This window comes from Leucopleurus acutus (genome assembly GCF_964270905.1).
Source record: "Leucopleurus acutus genome assembly, chromosome: 5".
In the NCBI taxonomy this organism is placed as follows: Eukaryota; Metazoa; Chordata; class Mammalia; order Artiodactyla; family Delphinidae; genus Leucopleurus; species Leucopleurus acutus.
This window is the reverse complement of record NC_139147.1, coordinates 14,449,530-14,469,063: the sequence shown is the minus strand read 5'-3', so window position 1 is coordinate 14,469,063 and position 19,534 is coordinate 14,449,530. Positions and strand designations below refer to the sequence as shown.

The following is a 19,534-nucleotide window of genomic DNA, read 5'->3' as shown; positions in this document are numbered from 1 at the left end:
CTTAACATGTTTGTTTCATTACACAGGTTACTGCAGTCAGTTAATATTGTAACCTCAGAATTCCATTAGAGCTTGCATAAGTCTGTAAAAGGGTCTTCTAAAAAGTATTTTGACAATTCCTTCATCTAAAACAGCCAAGCTAGTACTTGCTGAAGCATCACTGCTGTCTCTGGAACTTTTGTTCTTGGATCTGACCCATGATTAGTTTAACCAAAGTAAGATATCCTGATACGGCTGAAATGACCACTCATAGAAGAGTTTAGGATAATCTCCTGCCCAAACTCTGATTCCACTTGCCAAAAATTCCAGGGAACTAACTCTGTATTGGCAGATAATTCTTCCAATCAGGGAATCTGCTCCATAAATTAAATACTTCTTTTTAGGCAAATAACAGTAGATTTGGAATTCCCAACAGACATCTTTTAAAAAAATTAGTAGTAAGATTTATGAACTGATATCAGATTAAATGAGTTATTTGAAAGGAAAAGAGATCTCTTGTACTATTTTTAACTAGAGAATTAAGGGGGAAAATAGAAGAAAACAGAATGGATACTCTCTGAGATAAATTATTTTAATATTAATAGGATTTTAAAAAATTATCATTTGTCTAGGTAGTAGAATATAGACTCCAGCCAGATAATAGCTGAGATTAACTTTGAGGGATATAACTGTGAAGTCACAGTCTAGAACCCTTAAGCTGATTGATCAGCAGTAGAAGTCAGATAGACACGTTGGTTGGTAACAAGAAATTTGGCAGATCCTAGAAGCCATGTATGCTGGATGGCAAAATCTGGATCCATGGCTCAGGGAAGGGAAGCCACAGATTCCAGAACCCAGGGGTCTGAAGCCACGGGATCCACAGCCTATTGAGTAGCAACTTCTAGATCCATAGCCCAGGCAGTAGCCTCTGCTGGATCCACAGCTCAGAGATCCAGTGTGAGTTGACCAGCAAGGAGTGCAGGGCGTGGAGGTCCTTGGATGGTAGCAGAATATCTGGCAGGGACTGGACATCACATGGTACACCTGGCACCTGGTGGGCTCATCACAGGCCTCCTGACACCTACTGTAGAGAGAGGAGCCCAGCAGGCAGGTGCTAGGAGAGCAGAGGTCAGTGCTGTAGACCAGGTCGCTGGGCTGGAAGGAGCCTGGGTAGCGCAGATAGCCTCCAGGGGAGCGGGAGGAGAAGTTTCCAAGGCAGCAGTTGTAGTACATGTTGACAGGAGATGTGAGTTCAGCTGAGTTACTGTGAGATGTTCTGATATCCTTGTCTTCTCCCAGCCGTGTTTATATATATATATATATATATATATATATATCCTCAGTACACTGGATGTGATGCAGACCCTCCCTGTTCTTGTGCATGTCTTGTCATGAAAACAGTCAATTAACCTAGGCTATAATTATCACTGAACACATTCCTGTGTTTTCTTAACTGCTGTTCAATTATTCTGCTTTATAGAAGACACTCTGCTTCTTTCTCTCTTTCTTCTCTCTTTTTTTTTTTTTTCAGAAATTAGGTGTGGTTTGCCTTCAAAGACGTTGGCCCTGATGCATAACGATGGTGCCCTTGCTTCCTCACTGAGATTGACTGACTTTGTGCCTGAGTGTGTAAATTGTGACTCCTAACAGTCATAAGTACCTCCGTCTCAGATATTTATATATGTTTTATGGAGCCTTTACTATGTGTAAAACATTGCAGATTGTGGGATCATTTAATCCTTGTAACCACCTTATGAGATAGGAATTATCACCCATTTAACAGCCCAGGTGTGACTACCTCCAAAGCCAGCAGGAAGAGCAATGCTGTGCTGAAGCTTAACTTTTCAGCTCCAGACTCACGTGCACAATGAATACCGAGGTGAGAAAAACATTTCAATGTGATAACATTTGCATTCTGTCAGATGTGCCTACCTATACATTCTTACCTCTTTTATGGAAAACCAAACACAGCCACCAGATTCCTAATGCTTTCGGTTATTTTTTTTAGCATTCAAAGTTACCATGGAGATGGTTATTTCAAGCTCTTCTTCTATTTGTCCTCTCATTTAGCTTATCATTAAGCAACTCATGTTTGATCCTGCATGGAGTTATTGAATTCCTTTTCCACGTGACACAGAGATTCTTTGGCGAACACGTAGACTATCACTGAGAATAATTGCTGAAAACTAGTATACCTTGAGTGAGTTGACTACCAATGAAATACATTTGCAACAACTTGAATTTTAATAGTGTGCTAACCTTTGCCAACTCAGCTGGGAGTGAGAAATGAGACACCTTAGAGAGTGATTCATTTCACTCCTTACTGAGCTTCTCTTTTGTTCATCGTTCTCGAAAGACAAAGCAGCAAAAAATGTACTTTCATATTAAGTAGTTAAAATTAACCTTATCACTATAAAAAAATCAATGATAGAAAAGTCTTAGAATTAGAAATGTCTTTTTTCTCACTTATTGTAATATTCAACTTCTGCCTTAAAGCATCTTTTAGAAATTGGAAAGCAAAAACCTATTTATGTAATTTGATGTTTTCTATTTGCTTCCTGGTGATTCTTTTCTCTAATCTTCTACAGCATTTGCTTATCTGGCACAATGGAATAGTCTGCCCATTGTCTTGCTTGCAAATTTCTACCAGATGTCTTGCTCGCTTCCCCAAATCCTTCTCATCCTTCAAAGCCAAAATCAAATTCCTCATGTCTGACAGGTGTTCATCTCAACTGTTTAAACTCTTCTGCAATAAGTATCTTAGTATCATATTAGCTATCCATTTGGGTGAACAAACACACACACACACACACACACACACACACACACACGGAGGAATTGGAAGAGATGTCTTTTGAAATGGATTGTGCAGACTGAGTAAGATTTCAGTCGTTTGAACTTGCAGGACAGTCACATACATTGTAAGAGTGGAGTACGCAGAAGTTCCTCAGGATCAACAACAGGGTTTAATTTTCTTTGATCAAGCATCTGGCACACAGTGAGTGCTCCAAATTATTTATGAAATGAAGGAATATATCAAATCATTAACTTTTTATTTTTACATTCATTTAAAATAAGTGCATGCACACTAATTGTCTTTTAAAACTTACCTTTAATACAACATTGAGTATAAATATCTCTTTCATAATTAAATATAATTCCCAAATTAATCATAACCAGTTTAGTGCTTAAGGTTACCCTAGATCTCTGCCCCTCACCTCCAGACCAAGCAAAGTTACCTTTGTGGCCTTGATCAATCATTCCTTTCTCTGTCCAACAGCTTCATCCCCATCCATTCTAATGGCTCTGTTTTCTCAGACTTACAGACATAGCTAACCATCTTCAACCCAAAAATCTTAGTGTCATTTCCTCCGTGATTATATAGCTCTTCTTGTTTTTAAAGACAAAATTCTCTAAAGATTTGTGTGATCAGTTTGTCAACTATCTAAATTCTTATTGTCTTTTCAATAACCATGTTGTTTTTCTCTGGTTTAACACTCTTCTGAAATTTCACTGGTATGGTCAGCAGTGACCTTTATGCTGCTAAATGTGGACATTTGGGGGATGATCCTATGCAAATGTTTAACCACATTTATCACAGTTAACTGTGTCCCTGATCTTGAAATATGTTCATCTATGAACTTCTGTGACATCACACTCCTGATTTTCTATCTAACTTCCACCAAATTCAATTTACCATTAGTTGGATTCTTGTTTTTTGAGGCTTACTGCTGATCTCACCACTTATTTTCTCTGTAGGGGAGGTGGCTCCCATTCATGACTTGAAATACTGTCCATATTGTGTCATTCAAATGTATATTTCCAGTACACACCTCCTTTTATTAAAATTCTAGACCCAGATATCCAATTACTAGCCATTTCCATTTAGAGATTTTATAAGGCTGTCAAAATTGTATGTGTATAAAATTGAACTTTTATTCTTCCCTAGGGAGAAAAAAAATATTTTTTTCTCATCTGAGTAAGCAGTATTTTGAAAGACATAGTAGTTTAACTCAGAAACTTTGGAATCCTCTTAATATATGCAATCCATTCTAAATATGACCCATTCTATTTTCTAAACTTATCATAAATCTCCCCAGTCCTCTTACTGCCTTCCTTCCAGTCTAGGGTTTCTCAACCTTGTCATAATTGACATTTTGAACTGGGTATTACTTTGTTGTGGGGAGTATCCTGTTCATTGTAAGATATTTGGCAGTGTCCCTGGCTCTATCCACTAAACGCCAGTAGCACATCACACACAAACACACACACACACACACAAACACAAACACACACACACACAAATTATGCCAATTAACAATGTCTTCAAAAATTGCTTGAGGGCTAAAGCAGTTCTGGTGAAGAACCACTGTTCTAGTTCAAGGTAGTCTCCTTTCTTGGTGGAACTACTGAAAATGTTCAACATTGCCTATTTCATTTTCAAAAAAATGTCTTCTCCAATCTTTTCTCTCTATCTCTGCCTGATCAATTTTCTTAAAACAAAAATCAGGTCCTGTCACTGTCCTGATTAAAACTTCCCCATTGTTTTCTAATACACGTATGATAAACACAAATACTCTACATGGTTTGTAAGGTTGCATGATCATGTCTCTAACCTCATCTTCACACCATACCCTTTCCCTCTCTCCCAAACACACTGCCTCTGTTCCATAATTAACATAGCTCAAGCTTTTTCCTACCACAAGGACATGCTCTTTCTTGTGCCCTGAATGTTCTTTCTTCATCTGGATAATTAAGATAATTAAGCCTTTCCTTACTTCTTAACCACCATATCCTAGAATAAATTAGGTTCTCCTGTTATGATAGCTATCATCCCTGTAATTAATTTTATTATTTTTATAACATATTTATTTTTTAGACTGTCTTCTAGGCTAGAGCAGAGCCACCAAAACAAACCAGTCCATGGGAGTCAGTTACCATCTGCTGTGAGACAAATAATGTATGTCAAGTAAATGAGTGTATTGCTTCCTTCATTAAGAACTCCTGCATGATTAAAAGATGTTAGCTTAACTAAATCATAGGTTTGATAACACCATTGATTCACCTGGTCTATGACCCTTCTTAAGTGGCACATCTCTGACTGTAATCTCTTGGGAGAGACAAAAAATATACTCTTTGTTGTTCAACAGTGAATACTCAGCTCAAGAATAATCAAAGTTACATAGTTGTTTCTCAACAAATACTTACTTAATGGATAAATTAGGGAATTGATGGGATTATCATCACCTATCTTCTATCTTATCCTGTCTCTCTCCCTCCAAACTTTTGCTTGATCCACATATACCTTTGGATTTTTCACAAAAACATTAAACCCCACAGAGGCTCAACTGCTCTCCTAAGCCATCTCCTGAATTAGAACAACTTCTAATTCTCTGCACACTATTATAGTTACAATAACCCATCTATGCAGTTCTTGGGATATATCCATGACCTCCCTTTTCCTCACTTCCCATATCTGATCTTGGATAAGCATACCTTGCTATTTTTTTAATCTCCAAAAATGGTAAAATCCTTTGTTTTTCTACCTGGCCATAACTCAACTATTTGTCTGTTATTATAGGTGGTCTCCAGAGCCTCTGGTCTTGCCTATCTCAACTCTATTTCCTATGCATTTCTCACAATGTTTTTTTTTTTTTCCTAAAGTCTGTGTTGGTGTTTTCAAACTCAAATTCAATTTCCTAAGTCTTTAATGCAAATCATCTTATGATCTGACCCCCAATTAGTTCATACCTAGTGTCTCTATGCCCTAATCTTATCTTCAAAGGATACTAGATTGCTTCCACTTAGCTTAAGACTGAAGGCAAAGAAGTCAGTCAGGTAAGAGGATCTATTTTCAAGAAGCTCAGCATCAGTGATGAGTCTTGGAAGAGAGAAGATAACAGGCGGGACCGGAGACAGACAGGAGCCAGATGACAAGGGGCTCTGGACATTCTTCAAAAGTCCAAAACACTTTGAAAATCAAAAACGTTCTTTAGAACTAATTTGGTGATGAAAGAAGGCATTCTCTGTTCTCTGGATAGAATGACATGATCAAACTAATGGAAACTGTGCATATACTTTTTTCTTCCTCTCCTTAGTGTGGATATATTGTGCCTCAGAAATAAACAAATATGTTTGATTATAGGTTTTTTTTTCCCCAGATACTACCTGGGTTATTATATTACATACAGTTTACGCATTCTATTATCATTCTAAAGTCTGAAAAAACTGGATTCCAAAACTCATCTGTCCACATTGGCTTGGACAAGGGAATGGGGATCTGTAACAATGAGAAGCCACTGATAGGTTATAAATATGGACATAATTAGATGAAATTTGCCTCCTACAGAGATGACTCTGTCTGCAGTGAGAAGAATGGATTGGAGGGTCACATAAGAGTACGAGTGGACCCCGGTTAGGTTCAGACCCTGGCAATGTGATTTAATAGCCTATATTCTTAACTACAGTGCTTGACTGCCTCCCATAAAGATGGTTATTAAAGCTCTACAACATGTGTTAAATGAGATGAGAAGGGGGCCTCGGATTGCACCCTGAGAAAACCTTACATTTAAGGAATTGGCAAAGTAAGAGGAACCTACAAAAAACTGAGAAAGAATATCCAGTAAAATTTAAAGAAAATTGGGAGTGTAACAAAATCAAGGTGAAAATGCATTATAAATAAACCAAAGAAGTCAAAAGTATCCAATGTTGGAGGGAGGTCAAGTTAGATGGTCCTCCTAGATTTTAAGCATGTCACTATCAAATATTATATATCTATATGTGTATCTATATCTATCATTTTGTTTTGCTTTGTTTTGTAATTTAATATGGAAATGACCACAGTTTCAATAGTGCTCAGTACATTGTAGAAGCTAAAAAATAAACCCTTGTTAAACTAAACCATCTTGTCCAACTTTCTCAATATACTAACATGGAATATGAAAGCTATAGAGAGTCATTTCAAGTGAATTCAGCAACCACACATTAGAGCACAAAACACTGTTGTGGGTGGTGAGGATGAGCAGGGGACCAAGAAAGGGCCCTATCCAAAAGAGATATGCCTTCATCTGATTCTGGAAAATGAGAAGTATGTTAAGAGAAGATAGGTGACTTTAAAATGTGTTACATGCATGTAAACCTAATCACTTTTGTTCTTCTTAAAGATCCCTCAGCTACTATATAAAGCCAAATAGAATCTTATGCCCTTTGCATTTCACATGTTGTGAATTATTTTGAATCTTATGTTTTACATAGGAAATAATAATTCTCTAATTAGAAGTCATTTTAGACTATAATATTTTCCTACTTATACAAATGGATTGTCTTAGCTCTGGTTTTACAGATTGCTTTTTATAAAATCAATGACCAAAATTATCCAAGTAGTAATTTTTCCAAGTAGTTAAAAAAATGCAACCCCAGTCAGCCAAAAACTCTTTAAAAAATTCAAGGAAAGATGAATGTGTTTGAATTCCATGAAAATTTATTCAATAACAACAGTTCTGTCACATTGTAGGAGAACAAGAACATATGAAATAACCTCATGATTTCTTTTATGTGTAACTTCTTTTAATATCTAACATATAAAACTCTGAGGTGGTTTCCCAAGTTTGACTACTCTGATTGTGTAATGATGACAGAAGTAGTGGGTAGTTGGTGGTCAGTCCAACCTGAAGTGGGGATTGTGGTAAATGAATAAAATAGAAAACAGAATTTCATGTAGAAGCGTGAAGAGGCATTAAGCTGCTTTACAGAAGCCAGGCTTCTGGCTAGTAGTTGGTAGTTGGTGGTCAGTAGTTGGTGGTCAGTCCATCCTGAAGTTGGGATTGTGGTAAATGAATAAAATAGAAAACAGAATTTCATGTAGAAGCATGAAGAGGCATTAAGCTGCTTTACAGAAGCCAGGCTTCTAGGCTGGTCTGTATTAAGCTGGCAGGACATCGCTAGTAAGAAAGTAGTTTGCATGGCAGAACCTGGGAAGATAATTCAGGTTTTGGGAATCAGAGGATTGACAATTTAAAGACTGGGAGCCATTGAATTCATAGTGTCTGGAAAAACAGATCATTTATGGCTGCTGATGGGCTTCTAGCAGCTCTCTTGAGAGTCATTAGAGAGAAACTTTTCTTGGAGGAGACTGGGAGAACAGAGGTCAGTGAGTAGACAAAGTGGCTGAGGTAAGACGGGCCACAGGAAAAGACTGGCTAGACCAGGAATTCTCTAAGAGAAAAGGAAGAGAAGTTTCCAACCTAGCAGCTGTGACATGTTATCACTACATCTACTTCATTTGTTAACAGTGTCAGAGAAGGTCTGAATGTTCCCTGCTGGCCTAGAGGGCTTATGTGCTCTCAACCTGTGAGTGAGATGTTTTTGACAGCCAACCTCAGTATCTTTCTACACTACAATTTGCATAAGAACATCTCCTTTGTGTGTTGTCTAATTACAATCAAATAGATTAACACCATGATAAATATGCTTACTTGTATTTTATAACCAAAAGACAGTTTACAGTATTGCCTTGGACTTGAGATGATTGTTGCATGCACAGAATAATTGGTCATCATTGCTGGTTTAACTTGTGAATCAAAGTGTCATTTACAGGATGCTGAGTTACAGGTATTTTCTTTCCTCCCTGCTTTTCAGCATTATATTTTATTGCAATTCTTTGCTCAATCATTCCCAATGTGGTGTCCCATATTATAAAGCATGTACTTATGCTCAGTAACAACTGATACGTGTGATATAAATGGTGCATAAAAGACAATGATATCATTGCCTGATCATGATACTCTGTAAGAATCAAATGTTTTATGGAAAAATAATTCTGCTTGGCTCTCTTTACCAGCTGGATGAATATGGAATGCCTCATATAAGTGGACTTAAATTATATTAGAAAAGAAGATGGAAATTTTAGCCCCAATACTTTTAAAAAGTAATCTACTATCAAATGTATAGCATGTAAATTTTGAATGGCCCCTTAGGGGCTGTATTTATAAGCAGTAAAGCAAATACCAAATTATTTTCTTCAAGCACATTGAAAATTGCTGAACAAATAAAAAAATTTCAAAGCAATGTTTCAGATAGTCGCATTTCTGTATTATATGAGGGTGGGCATTACACCTAAAGATCCTTGATTAACCTAACTATAGGAATTTGGTGGCTTGAGGGTAGACAGACATTAGTGAAGACCAAGAGTTAAAGGCACAGAGATAAGATTGCCCAGGAAAATCACAGTATAAAAGAAACATTAAATAAATAAATAAATAAATAAAGGATTAAGAAAATGCTAAATTAGTTTACACCCAAGGTAAAAACTTTATATAAAACTTATATAAAGAAAATGGATCAAAACATATTTATTTGCATGTTTATGAGTTTTGGGATGGAATGAAGTATTCTATTGTATACTTTATTGTGTATTTAAAATGTTTAGGAATTGAGAGCATAAATATTTGGTTTTGGGCCAAATGAAAGATATGATGTTTATGGCTCACCAGAGAGTTAGGTCAATGGAGCCATACACATTTATTTTTTTGGACATAAGTTACATACATTTATAGTCTAATAATAGGTAACATTTATAGAGTGGTTTCTGTATTCAAGGAACCCTTCTAGTTGCTTCACATATCTTATCATTTGCTCCTCATTGTAATCTTGTGATATAAATACTATCATCATCTCTATTTTACATTTAAGGAAATTGAATATGTACAAGACAAATATCCAATAACTGTTAGAATCAAGGGATTCAAATATACATAGTGTTTCTTCTTAAACCCAGTTTAAATAAGTTCACTCTCAAAGCAGACAAACTGATGTCCAAGTAAAAAAAAAAATTATTATCGAAATGCTTACATATTCTAAGGACTCACTCTGAAGCATGAAAACTCAGAAATTTTCTAGGTGGGGAAACCAAAGTGGGGACCCAGACTGAGGCATTCTGAGGATCAAGTGATCTCATTATCTGGAGGGTGACAAGGGAGCCCAGGCCCAGGTTGGGATGTCAGTTGGTTAATAGACAGGACAGCACTGATTCCTTTGTCTTATTAATGGGCTTGATCCCTAGCAACTCTGTACCTAATATCAGATAAGCTATCCTAGTTGCAGTTGCATTTTGGGAAGAAGGAGTCACTGTTAATAAACACGTTATGACTTACCAAAGAGGCTTGCTATTCAGGAACCGTGTGCATAACAACAGGCAAGAATTCTTTGGACAGTATCAATTCTACATTGTTTCAGCAGGTTAAAGGCAATGGGCCTTTATTCTCTACTCATATTGGAAAGACTTCAAAGTTCAAGAAGCAATGATAATAACTTATGGTATTCATTTGTTTTGAATTTCAAGACCATTAGTAAGCAATTTTCTGTTTGGCATTCCCAAGAGAATCATGATAGAGACATGACTGGTACTATTACCCCCAAAAATAGAATCTGGTGGGCTAATGTGTGGAACTTTGTTTCCATAGTCATGTTTTTCTGACTTCAGTGTCTCTCATCATATGCTACAGTGATTTATAGAGATTTATCCAAAGTAGTGTCTCAACTGGTAAGGACCCTTTGAAGGAAGGTTTGAATATTTTTTGCCTGTTTTGCTCTCACCCAACATAGCAATCAGTGAAGATTTAGGCAAGAAAATATATTAAACTAGTTACAAGTAAACTTTGGAACACACATTTATTTTTCTCCATGTTTGAAAAAGCAGTAGTTGTTTTGCTCATGCTTGAAATAGAGACGCCCTTTGCATACATTTTGAAATCTCAGTAATGCAGACCAAAGCCTATTGTATGCTCTTCCTGCTTGCTAAAAGGAGATTAATATGTTAACACTAATTGCCAAATATATGATAATCACATCATATATCAAGGGAAATGGGCTCATATGAACAAAGACATCTGAGGCACAATACCTTCCATAAATTCAAAATCTAAACACTCCTACTCTTCATTACATAATTCTCACATATATTCCTCATAATAGTTCTATGAATTAAGTAGCATTATTTTCACTTTTCAGGAAAAAAAGCATATTGATATGTTAAGTAATGTGTAAGAAATTATTTTAGTAAAAACTTTATAGAGCCAGAAAATGAGACCAAATCTCTGTCTTCAGATATTTCATTACCCAAGCCTACCTTCTGTTTGTTAAGCCACAATATAAAGCTAACAAATGCTGAGGACCAAATGCATGACACAGATGAGTCGAAGTTTTATTACTAAGCTCTTGAACACTTAAAAATAGGATTAAAATGGAGAAAAAGAGGATAATACCCTAGGCAAAGTGTTAAACCACATGACAAAAGGTGTTGGGTAGGAAAGTAAAGGCAAGCCATTTTAGAATTCGCACCACATTCTTGTCTAGAATTTGAAAATGAAAAACTTGCTGGGTAGAATTCCATCTTATGACTTCAATAAAGACAGACTTGCTGCACAAAGCATTCCTCCCCACATGTCGACAATCGATTAAGAGAACATTTCCACATCACTATCCCAGAATGAAGTTTGTAGCTCCAGAGGATGTGCTAAATGTGGTTTGACTATTTGTTTTTCTTGCTTTACCTCGTGCAATAATAGACCGTGAAAAATCACCCTAAAATTGTTGAAGCGAAAGCATTTTTCAAATTTGGTTTATAAGCTGGAGAAGATGAACAATCAATGACACCATTTCACCTTGCAATATCCAATATTCATCCACAGAAAGTGTAGCCCCCTGGAATCAATTTTATGGTCAAGACATTAACCTCTGTGGTCATTTGCCCAGCAGGAAGAGTAAGCTGTTAAAAACACAGAATCAGCCACTATTCACTTCTTTTTATGATTATGAGTGTGATAACAGCTTCCTCTTCAATTACGTGACTGGGATTATTTTTCTGGTAAAGTACCAAAAGGAGTGTGTATTTCAAAAACAAATTTAGTTATTATCTCTTTTCAGAAATTCCCTGAAATAAGAGAAATAACTCATTACCTGGAGTTTGGATTTTGATTAAAATTAATTTTTACTAAAAGTTACAATATTATCTGGACCAAAAAACTTAGGAAAACTCATGCTGTGTCTCTGCCAATTTCACCATGGAGAAGTGAGGGAAGGAAACACTAATTCTCCCTTCTTCATTTGGAAATTCACAATATGCTTAAGCATAATTAAAAACTCTGAAAGGGGAAGAAAGCAAACCTGATTAACTTGGTTAGTCCAATATTCATTGTGTAAATGCAAACACTGTATCTCATCTACTAATATCCCTTAAGAACAGTGTTCCAAGAAATAAACATTGGCAAGTGGGACTTCAGTCATTTGGGATTGATGGGAGTGGAAAGATTTGACTGATTCCATCAGGAAACAAAATAGAGATTCATGGGGAAATCTTACAAATTCTGAAATAGACACGAATGGAACATGGAAGAAAGGAAAAACTCTGGGCAATGTCTAATCCTTTCACTTTATTCCCATGGCCCACATTCACCCTTAGCAGATTAGGAGCTCCCATACATCAGTGATAACTGCATCCTGTCACTTTAACTGACAGACTTTAGTATGCCTATATGAATCTTCCAGAAACATCCATTATACAACTTATAAGACATTTTGTCAATCAATAGCCTACTTATGTTCTCAATATACAGTTAACTTTCATTAAACTTTTTTTTAAATAATTAGTTTTTTTTTTAAAATAAATAGGCTTGCAGAAATTTGCAAAAATAGTTCATAGAATCCCTTTAAACTTCACTCTGCTTCCCCCAAAAGTGACATCTTATCCAACTGTACTACAGTACCAAAACCAGGAAATTGACATCACTGAGATACCGTTAACTAGATTACAGATCTCATTCAGTTTTACCAGTTTAAACACGCACTCATTTGTGTATGTGTATAGTTCTATATAATTAAATTTCATGTCTAGATTTCCCGTAACCATGACCACAATCCAGATGAAGAACTGTTTCTTTAATGGTTAACTTTTTTTTTTTTTTTTCTGTTGATATTTTTGTCTTATTTTATTTATTTATTTATTTATTTATTTTTTTATGTTAGGAAAATTAAAAAGTGTAATGAATCAGAAATATGGACCTCCATTTTGCTCTTCCATATTTAAGTATGTTATTTAAGTTAATTAAATCTGAGGTTTTTAAAGATGAGTAAAGCTGACAGTAGTAGTGTAAGGATTGAGGTGATGTGAGGGATGGAATAGGGCAAGAAGTCAAAATATTGCACCCCTATGTAATCATCTTTTCCTCCAAATTACAAGCAGATGCAGTACCACTAGAAAAGAGTACACTAATAAAATAGACTAGATCCTTCTATGATATCGTGTAATTTCTTTTTTCTCCTTAGTTTCTATAATGAAGAAAAAAAATGATGTTTACACTGTTGCAATACATCTATTACTATGTTTTACAGTGAGCATTACTGATTTCACATTCTGTTGTCAGACAAAAAAAAAAAACTCTGAGACTTTGAAATGAGAGACATTGGAATGAATTACCCTGTGGCCGACCTAGTTCATGTTTCAGGGTATTGTCCCTTTTCATTGTTTTTCATCTCTTGTATAATTCTATACACTGTAGAAAATTGATAATAATGCAAATGATTCTTGTCTGTTAAAATAAAAATGGTTTCTGTCTAGTGGAGTTTCATTGATATTTTCCTCTGTGTACAGTAACCACTTTGTATCTGCCTTTGTAAATTTATTTCAGCATCTCTGACAGCCTATATAAGTGTGTTCTTTGAGTTCTCTTTGAACCAGTTGTGGCTTCTTAATGGTGACCCCCTCATTCACTAATGAGTTAAATAAAATATTTAATATGTGTGTTTTTCATTTGCATGAGGATCTTGATTTTACTTTTTTGAAATGTTCTGTCTTAATGCTATTATGTTTTACATTGCATCACATTTTAAACATTTTCCTTCTGTTTTTCCCTCCCTGGACAACATAGAAGAATTTAAACTATTATGGGGGACATTAACAGCTCACCTCTCACATGCCACTATTAACCTACTATTATCATATAAAATATGGATATGTCAGTAATGTTGGACAATTAGGGATCACAGATCATCAAGGACCATCTCATTTTACATATAAGGAAGATGATACCCAAAGAAGTTAAGTGATGTGTGTATGATCAAAATCTTTTTTTTAAAATATAATGTCTCCATTTCTTTTATTTATTTATTTATGTACTTATTTATTTATTTATGGCTGCACTGGGTCTTCTTTGCTGTGTGCAGGCTTTCTCTAGCTGCAGAGATCCGAGGCTACTCTTCAAGTGGGGTCTACTTTTCATTGCGGTGTGCAGGCTTCTCATTGTGGTGGCTTCTCTCATTGCAGAGCACAGGCTCTAGGCACATGTGCTTCAGGAATTATGACACACAGGCTCAGTAGTTGTGGCTCATGGGCTTAGTTGCTCCACAGCATGTGGGATATTCCCAGACCAGGGCTCGAACCCGTGTACCGGCATTGGCAAGCAGATTCTTAACCACTGGGCCACCAGGGATATCCCTAAGATCAAAATCTTGTTAGCAGAAGAATCAGAAATAGAGCCTAACTCCAAACATGTTTTTTACTTTATTTTCCTTTGTATGGCATCATAAAAAATATAGCAAATTAAGAGATTTCAGAACTCTAATCTACCTATAGAAATCCTATATATAACCACATTCTTATAAGTTGAAAATTTAGCATTTATTTCACAGGAAAAGAAATATTTATTTAAAACCCAGAGTATTCAAAGAATACACCAGAACACACACACTAATGACAGTTTTGGTGCCAATGAGATAAATCTCCAAAATCTCATTTTTCTCTGTCATTTTCTACTTGCTTGTAAGGATCTAATTCATTGCAAAAATAAGACTTGATATAAAACATTCTAAGATTTAATAATTTTTAGTGGATTAATCAAATGGAAGTGTTAAAGGACAAAGGCTACTTTTCTCTAAGTACATGGCTACTTGTCCTATTATAACGGGGATCTTAGAACAAGTACAGTTGATCCAGGAGAAAGACCACAGTCCAGTAAGAGGATGTTCATATTTGACAACAGTTGATTGTGTAGGAAAGGTTTAACATCATTAGAATCTTGTGTAGCTTTTGCATGAAAAATTTGATCATGCAGCAGTTTGATGAGTAATCCATATATACAGACTACTTAGTAAAATATACAAACAATTTATAGAAGAAAGTGTGTTCGTACAGAATGTCATTATTTTGTTCTTTTTTATGTCTGAGTAATATTCCAATGTATGTATACATCACATCTTCTTTATCCATTCCTTTGTTGATGGATATATGTATATGTATAACTGATTCACTTTGATGTATAGCAGAAACTAACACAACATTGTAAATCAACTATACTCCAATAAAAATTAATTTTAAAAAATAAATAAATAAAGGGAAAGTAGGTTGGGCAGCAGAAACAGAGTCCACAACCCCCAGGTGGCAACCGTTGTGTCCTTAGACCAAAGACTCCATGTCAGGAGTTTGTCAGGGACTGTAAAATGCAGCAGTTCTCAAGTGGCATGCATGTGACAGCCAACACAGGGCATGATTAGAGAGCAGAGGTATATGCAGACAAGGACCAGGGCTAGGGTGAGGACAGTGGAGAGACTGAGGTGCAACACTGAAGGATGCCATCACTTGCACAACCCTGAAGTGAGTGTCCCCATAAGAATGAGATGCTCCTGGAAACCAAATTGATAGGATGAGAACAAACATAGCAGGACACTAGGATATCAGAAGATCTCTAAGGGCACAGTTAGGGGAATTCCCAGAGCAGCACTATGTAAGACATGGTGAGAGGTATAATTTCCTGTTGAGTAGCTGGGTAAAGTATTTTAAACTTGAACTGTAACTCACATTCTCTTGGAGTGCACTGTCTCTCAAGTTATAGACTGCATCCCTAAACTCTGCCCTGTGTGTGTTAGCATTTTATTAGACTGCTATTTGCAACTGAATGAGTCCCCACTCACATAAATAATCACATTGATTTTGCAACCTGAGAAAAACATGAGCCCCCAAATCATTCCTGCATATTAAATCTGAAGGTTGATCATCGACTTCTTGTCACCCCAGACACAAAGCTCAGGTTTTTTCAGTCATAAGTGTTGCTTCTGTCTCTTTTCCTGGACCTGTAGGGTTAGGCAATCGCACTTTTAATGATTATGTAATTTCTTACCTCTCATTGTCCACATCTCACAGTTTAATGAGAAAAAGATCTTGCAGTTTTTCTCCCTAAACCCCACATCATATTCTTTCAAGCAACTGAGCCATAGCTTATGTAGTTGGCTCTTCCTAAAGATCTCTTCACACTCACCCTTCACACCCACCCTTCCCACCAAGATAATGGGAGTAAATTTGTCTCTCTCACTAGATGTGAACTAACTCTTGGAAGACAAAGGTCTTGGTTTTTTCTAAGTTCCCTTGTGCATTTTTCAGAGAAGAACTCTAGGTAAGGTTAAAGTTCAAAACATATCTAGTGAGCTGAGTTCAGAACAAAGAGCTGATGTTAAAGGGCATTAGACTTGGGGTAGTTGTGAACGAGCAGAGTGAGCTGGAGAGGCAAGTGCCCTATGTCACTCTGAGCATTTTTGTAACGTCTGATAGATCCCAGTCTTCCCTTACACTCTCTGTCACCATCATCCAAGTCAGTCACCCACCTAATGTTAGCTGGTACCTAGAGGGGGGATGTGGAGAAAAACAGAGTGTACATAGGTGATGGAAAATCACTGGGAGAGAGAGAGAGAGATGGGAATGAGGAGGGCGGGAGGGATAGATAAGACAAGAAAAATGGGAAATATAGCGAGATATTAACAGTGATATGATACTAAGAAGATATTGCAATGCAGAAAATGAAGGATGCAAAGAGTATTCATCTTGTCTGATCCCTGCAATCTTCACACTATACTTTGAAAAGTTTAAATATTGAGACATTCTAATGTATGTATTTCCTCTCCTACGCTTTGGCTCCTTGTTTCTATTTTTGACCTCTCACCTCAAAGATTCCTTTAGAATGGGAAATTCTCCAAGTCATTCCAGAACTAGATCCTCTATGTCACTGGGTATCCCTTCCTTCCATCTTGGGTTGTTCTCAGTTTTAAACTTTCCTCTCTACTCATCACTCCTTTGTGGGCCTGGGGCCTTACTTTACTTGAAGTTAGAAACTTCTATTTCCATTAGGTTTGCTGAATGTGTTCCCAGGACTTTCTCATGGGCCATGCTAGTGTGACCCCTTTGAATTCATTTTCCCGGTGTTTTCTTTAGTCCACATGTTACTCATTCCACATTACTTCAAGAAGAATTCTTGCTCAATGCTAATGGTAATAATGCAGACACACAGGATCTTTTCATCTTACTAATAAAAAATTTAACTGCTTATTTATACAAAAGTCAATGAGTAACTCTGCATCTAGATGACACGTTATTATTAATTATAATAATAATTATGTAATTATAATTATTACATTAAATGTATGTAACAGAAATCTTATTTTATTTTAATTAGTTTAAGCCAAAAGGAGACTTTATTGGTCCATATAATCAAAGTGCATGAAGGATTAGTAAAACTGGCTTAAAGGATGCTGGGAACCAGAGACTCCTGGATCAGCAGGAACCTTTGTGTCCCTCTTCTCTATTTCTTTATTTTCTGTCTCTTGAGCAGATTTCTGTACACAGGGGACCTGGTTCCCACACCCCTATGCTGAGCCATGATTGTCTTTGAGTATAAGTGAAAAGAGGCCCTCTTTTCTCAAATTCACTTAGAAAAAGCTTGAGGATGAAGGAAGGCAAATTAATAAACATTCATAGCACATGATTGGAGCAAATGGTAATCTTTTTTGTTTGTTTGTTTTTGTTTTTGTTTTGCAGTACGCGAGCCTCTCACTGTTGTGGCCTCTCCCGTTGTGGAGCACAGGCTCCGGACGCGCAGGCTCAGCGGCCATGGCTCACGGGCCCAGCCGCTCCGCGGCATGTGGGATCCTCCTGGACCGGGGCACGGACCTGTGTCCTCTGCATCGGCAGGCAGACTCTCAACCACTGCGCCACCAGGGAAGCCTGCAAATGGTAATCTTTGATATTTATTTTCCCACTCATGAAGAGTTATTACTAAGTATGCTATGAAAAAGTTTTAATTGAATTCTGGCCACACATTTAGCTGCTGAGACAAATAACTTGTTCAAATGAAAAGAAACCCAAAGTGTATCCTGTCTCAGATCTGAATAGATCTCTCTCTCTCTCACACGCACACACACACACTTAATAATCCATTTCCTGTATATTTAAAGACAACCATAATGCCCTTCAACCCATGGTACTTCATATTTTGTCTTTTTCATACCAATATATCCAATTTATACAAATATTTGTTATACTATAACTATTTCATCACCAGAAGTGACATCTTCTGCACAAACTCTAACTCAATACTGTTTTGAAAATGTAAAATCAAAATAATATATGGTTGTCGGCACAAGGTGTCCTTCTTGAAAACATAATGAGAATATTGACTTAATTATGGGCATACTCAATAATAAAAATCCTACCAGTTTTGTCGGTGGAAGACACACACACTTGTTAGCCCTTAGGCAATGGAGTGCCCAGAAAATTTCCCATGCATCAGGATTGACACCATTTCCTGAAGAAATCCAAACCCATTCCTAGAAAGAAGTACTCTGAAGGCCTGTAGCCTCAGAGATAGATTATAAATCAAACTTAAAACCAATAAAGAACAATGAGAACATATCAGTTGCAAGAGTGAATGAGTTTATTAGCTCAAACAAAACTGAATTTCCATGTATCTTGTAAGAAAATATTTATGTAATTCTGAATCAATTGTTTCAATAAAATTACAGACATGGACTCAATATTTTGGTCATTCATTAATCTCACTGAAAGAACTAGTCTGTCAGCCAGTGCTTGATGCTAGAGAAAGGATGAAGGCCTGATGGAGAGAGGAGTTAGCTAACATTTCTGAAAAAGGCTATGATAACAGTTTTAGATAGAGACAAACATTTTGCTCACAAGGTCTGGAAACTCAGAAAGTTGACCTACAGAAGGCTGATCTATAGGTTGCCCTATAACCAGAAGATTGAAAGCTCCTAGAAGCCAAGTATGTTGGGTAGTAAAACCTGGATCCATAGATCAGGGAAGGGAAACCATGAACTCCATAACATAGGGGTCTGAATACACTGGATCCACAGCCCAGTGAGGAGGAACTTCTGGATCCATAATCCAGGGAGTAGGAGCTTCTAGATCCATAACCCAGGGAACAGCCTCTGATGGACCCACAGTCCAGAGACCCATAATAAGTTATCTGGAAGTGTCTGCAGAGCATGGAGGTCCTCAGGCTGTAGCAGGACATCAGGCGGGGACTGAACACCACACAGGAGGGCTGGCAGGTGCTGGGGGAGCAGCAGTCAGTGCTGTACACAAGGTTGCTGGGGTAGGAAGAGCCACAGGAGGAGCCTGGGTAGCTCAGGTGGTCCCCAAGGGAGTGGGAGAAGTTTCCAGAGCAGCAGTTGTAGGACATGGTGACAAGAAATTTGAGTTCAGCTGAGTTACTCTGAGGAG

The 19,534-nt window shown here is 36.9% G+C and overlaps 1 protein-coding gene across 1 annotated transcript; it reads right to left on the bottom strand.

Annotated features, from left to right (window-relative positions):
• Nucleotides 1-705: 705 nt before the first annotated feature.
• Nucleotides 706-19,493, bottom strand: LOC309962499 (uncharacterized protein; the record flags this gene model as incomplete). Its single annotated transcript, XM_082840384.1, has 3 exons — nucleotides 706-1,235; nucleotides 16,592-16,643; nucleotides 19,011-19,493. The coding sequence occupies 3 exons, from the start codon at nucleotides 19,491-19,493 to the stop codon at nucleotides 706-708; spliced, it is 1,065 nt and encodes a 354-aa protein (XP_082696510.1).
• Between the last annotated feature and the right edge of the window lie 41 nt (nucleotides 19,494-19,534).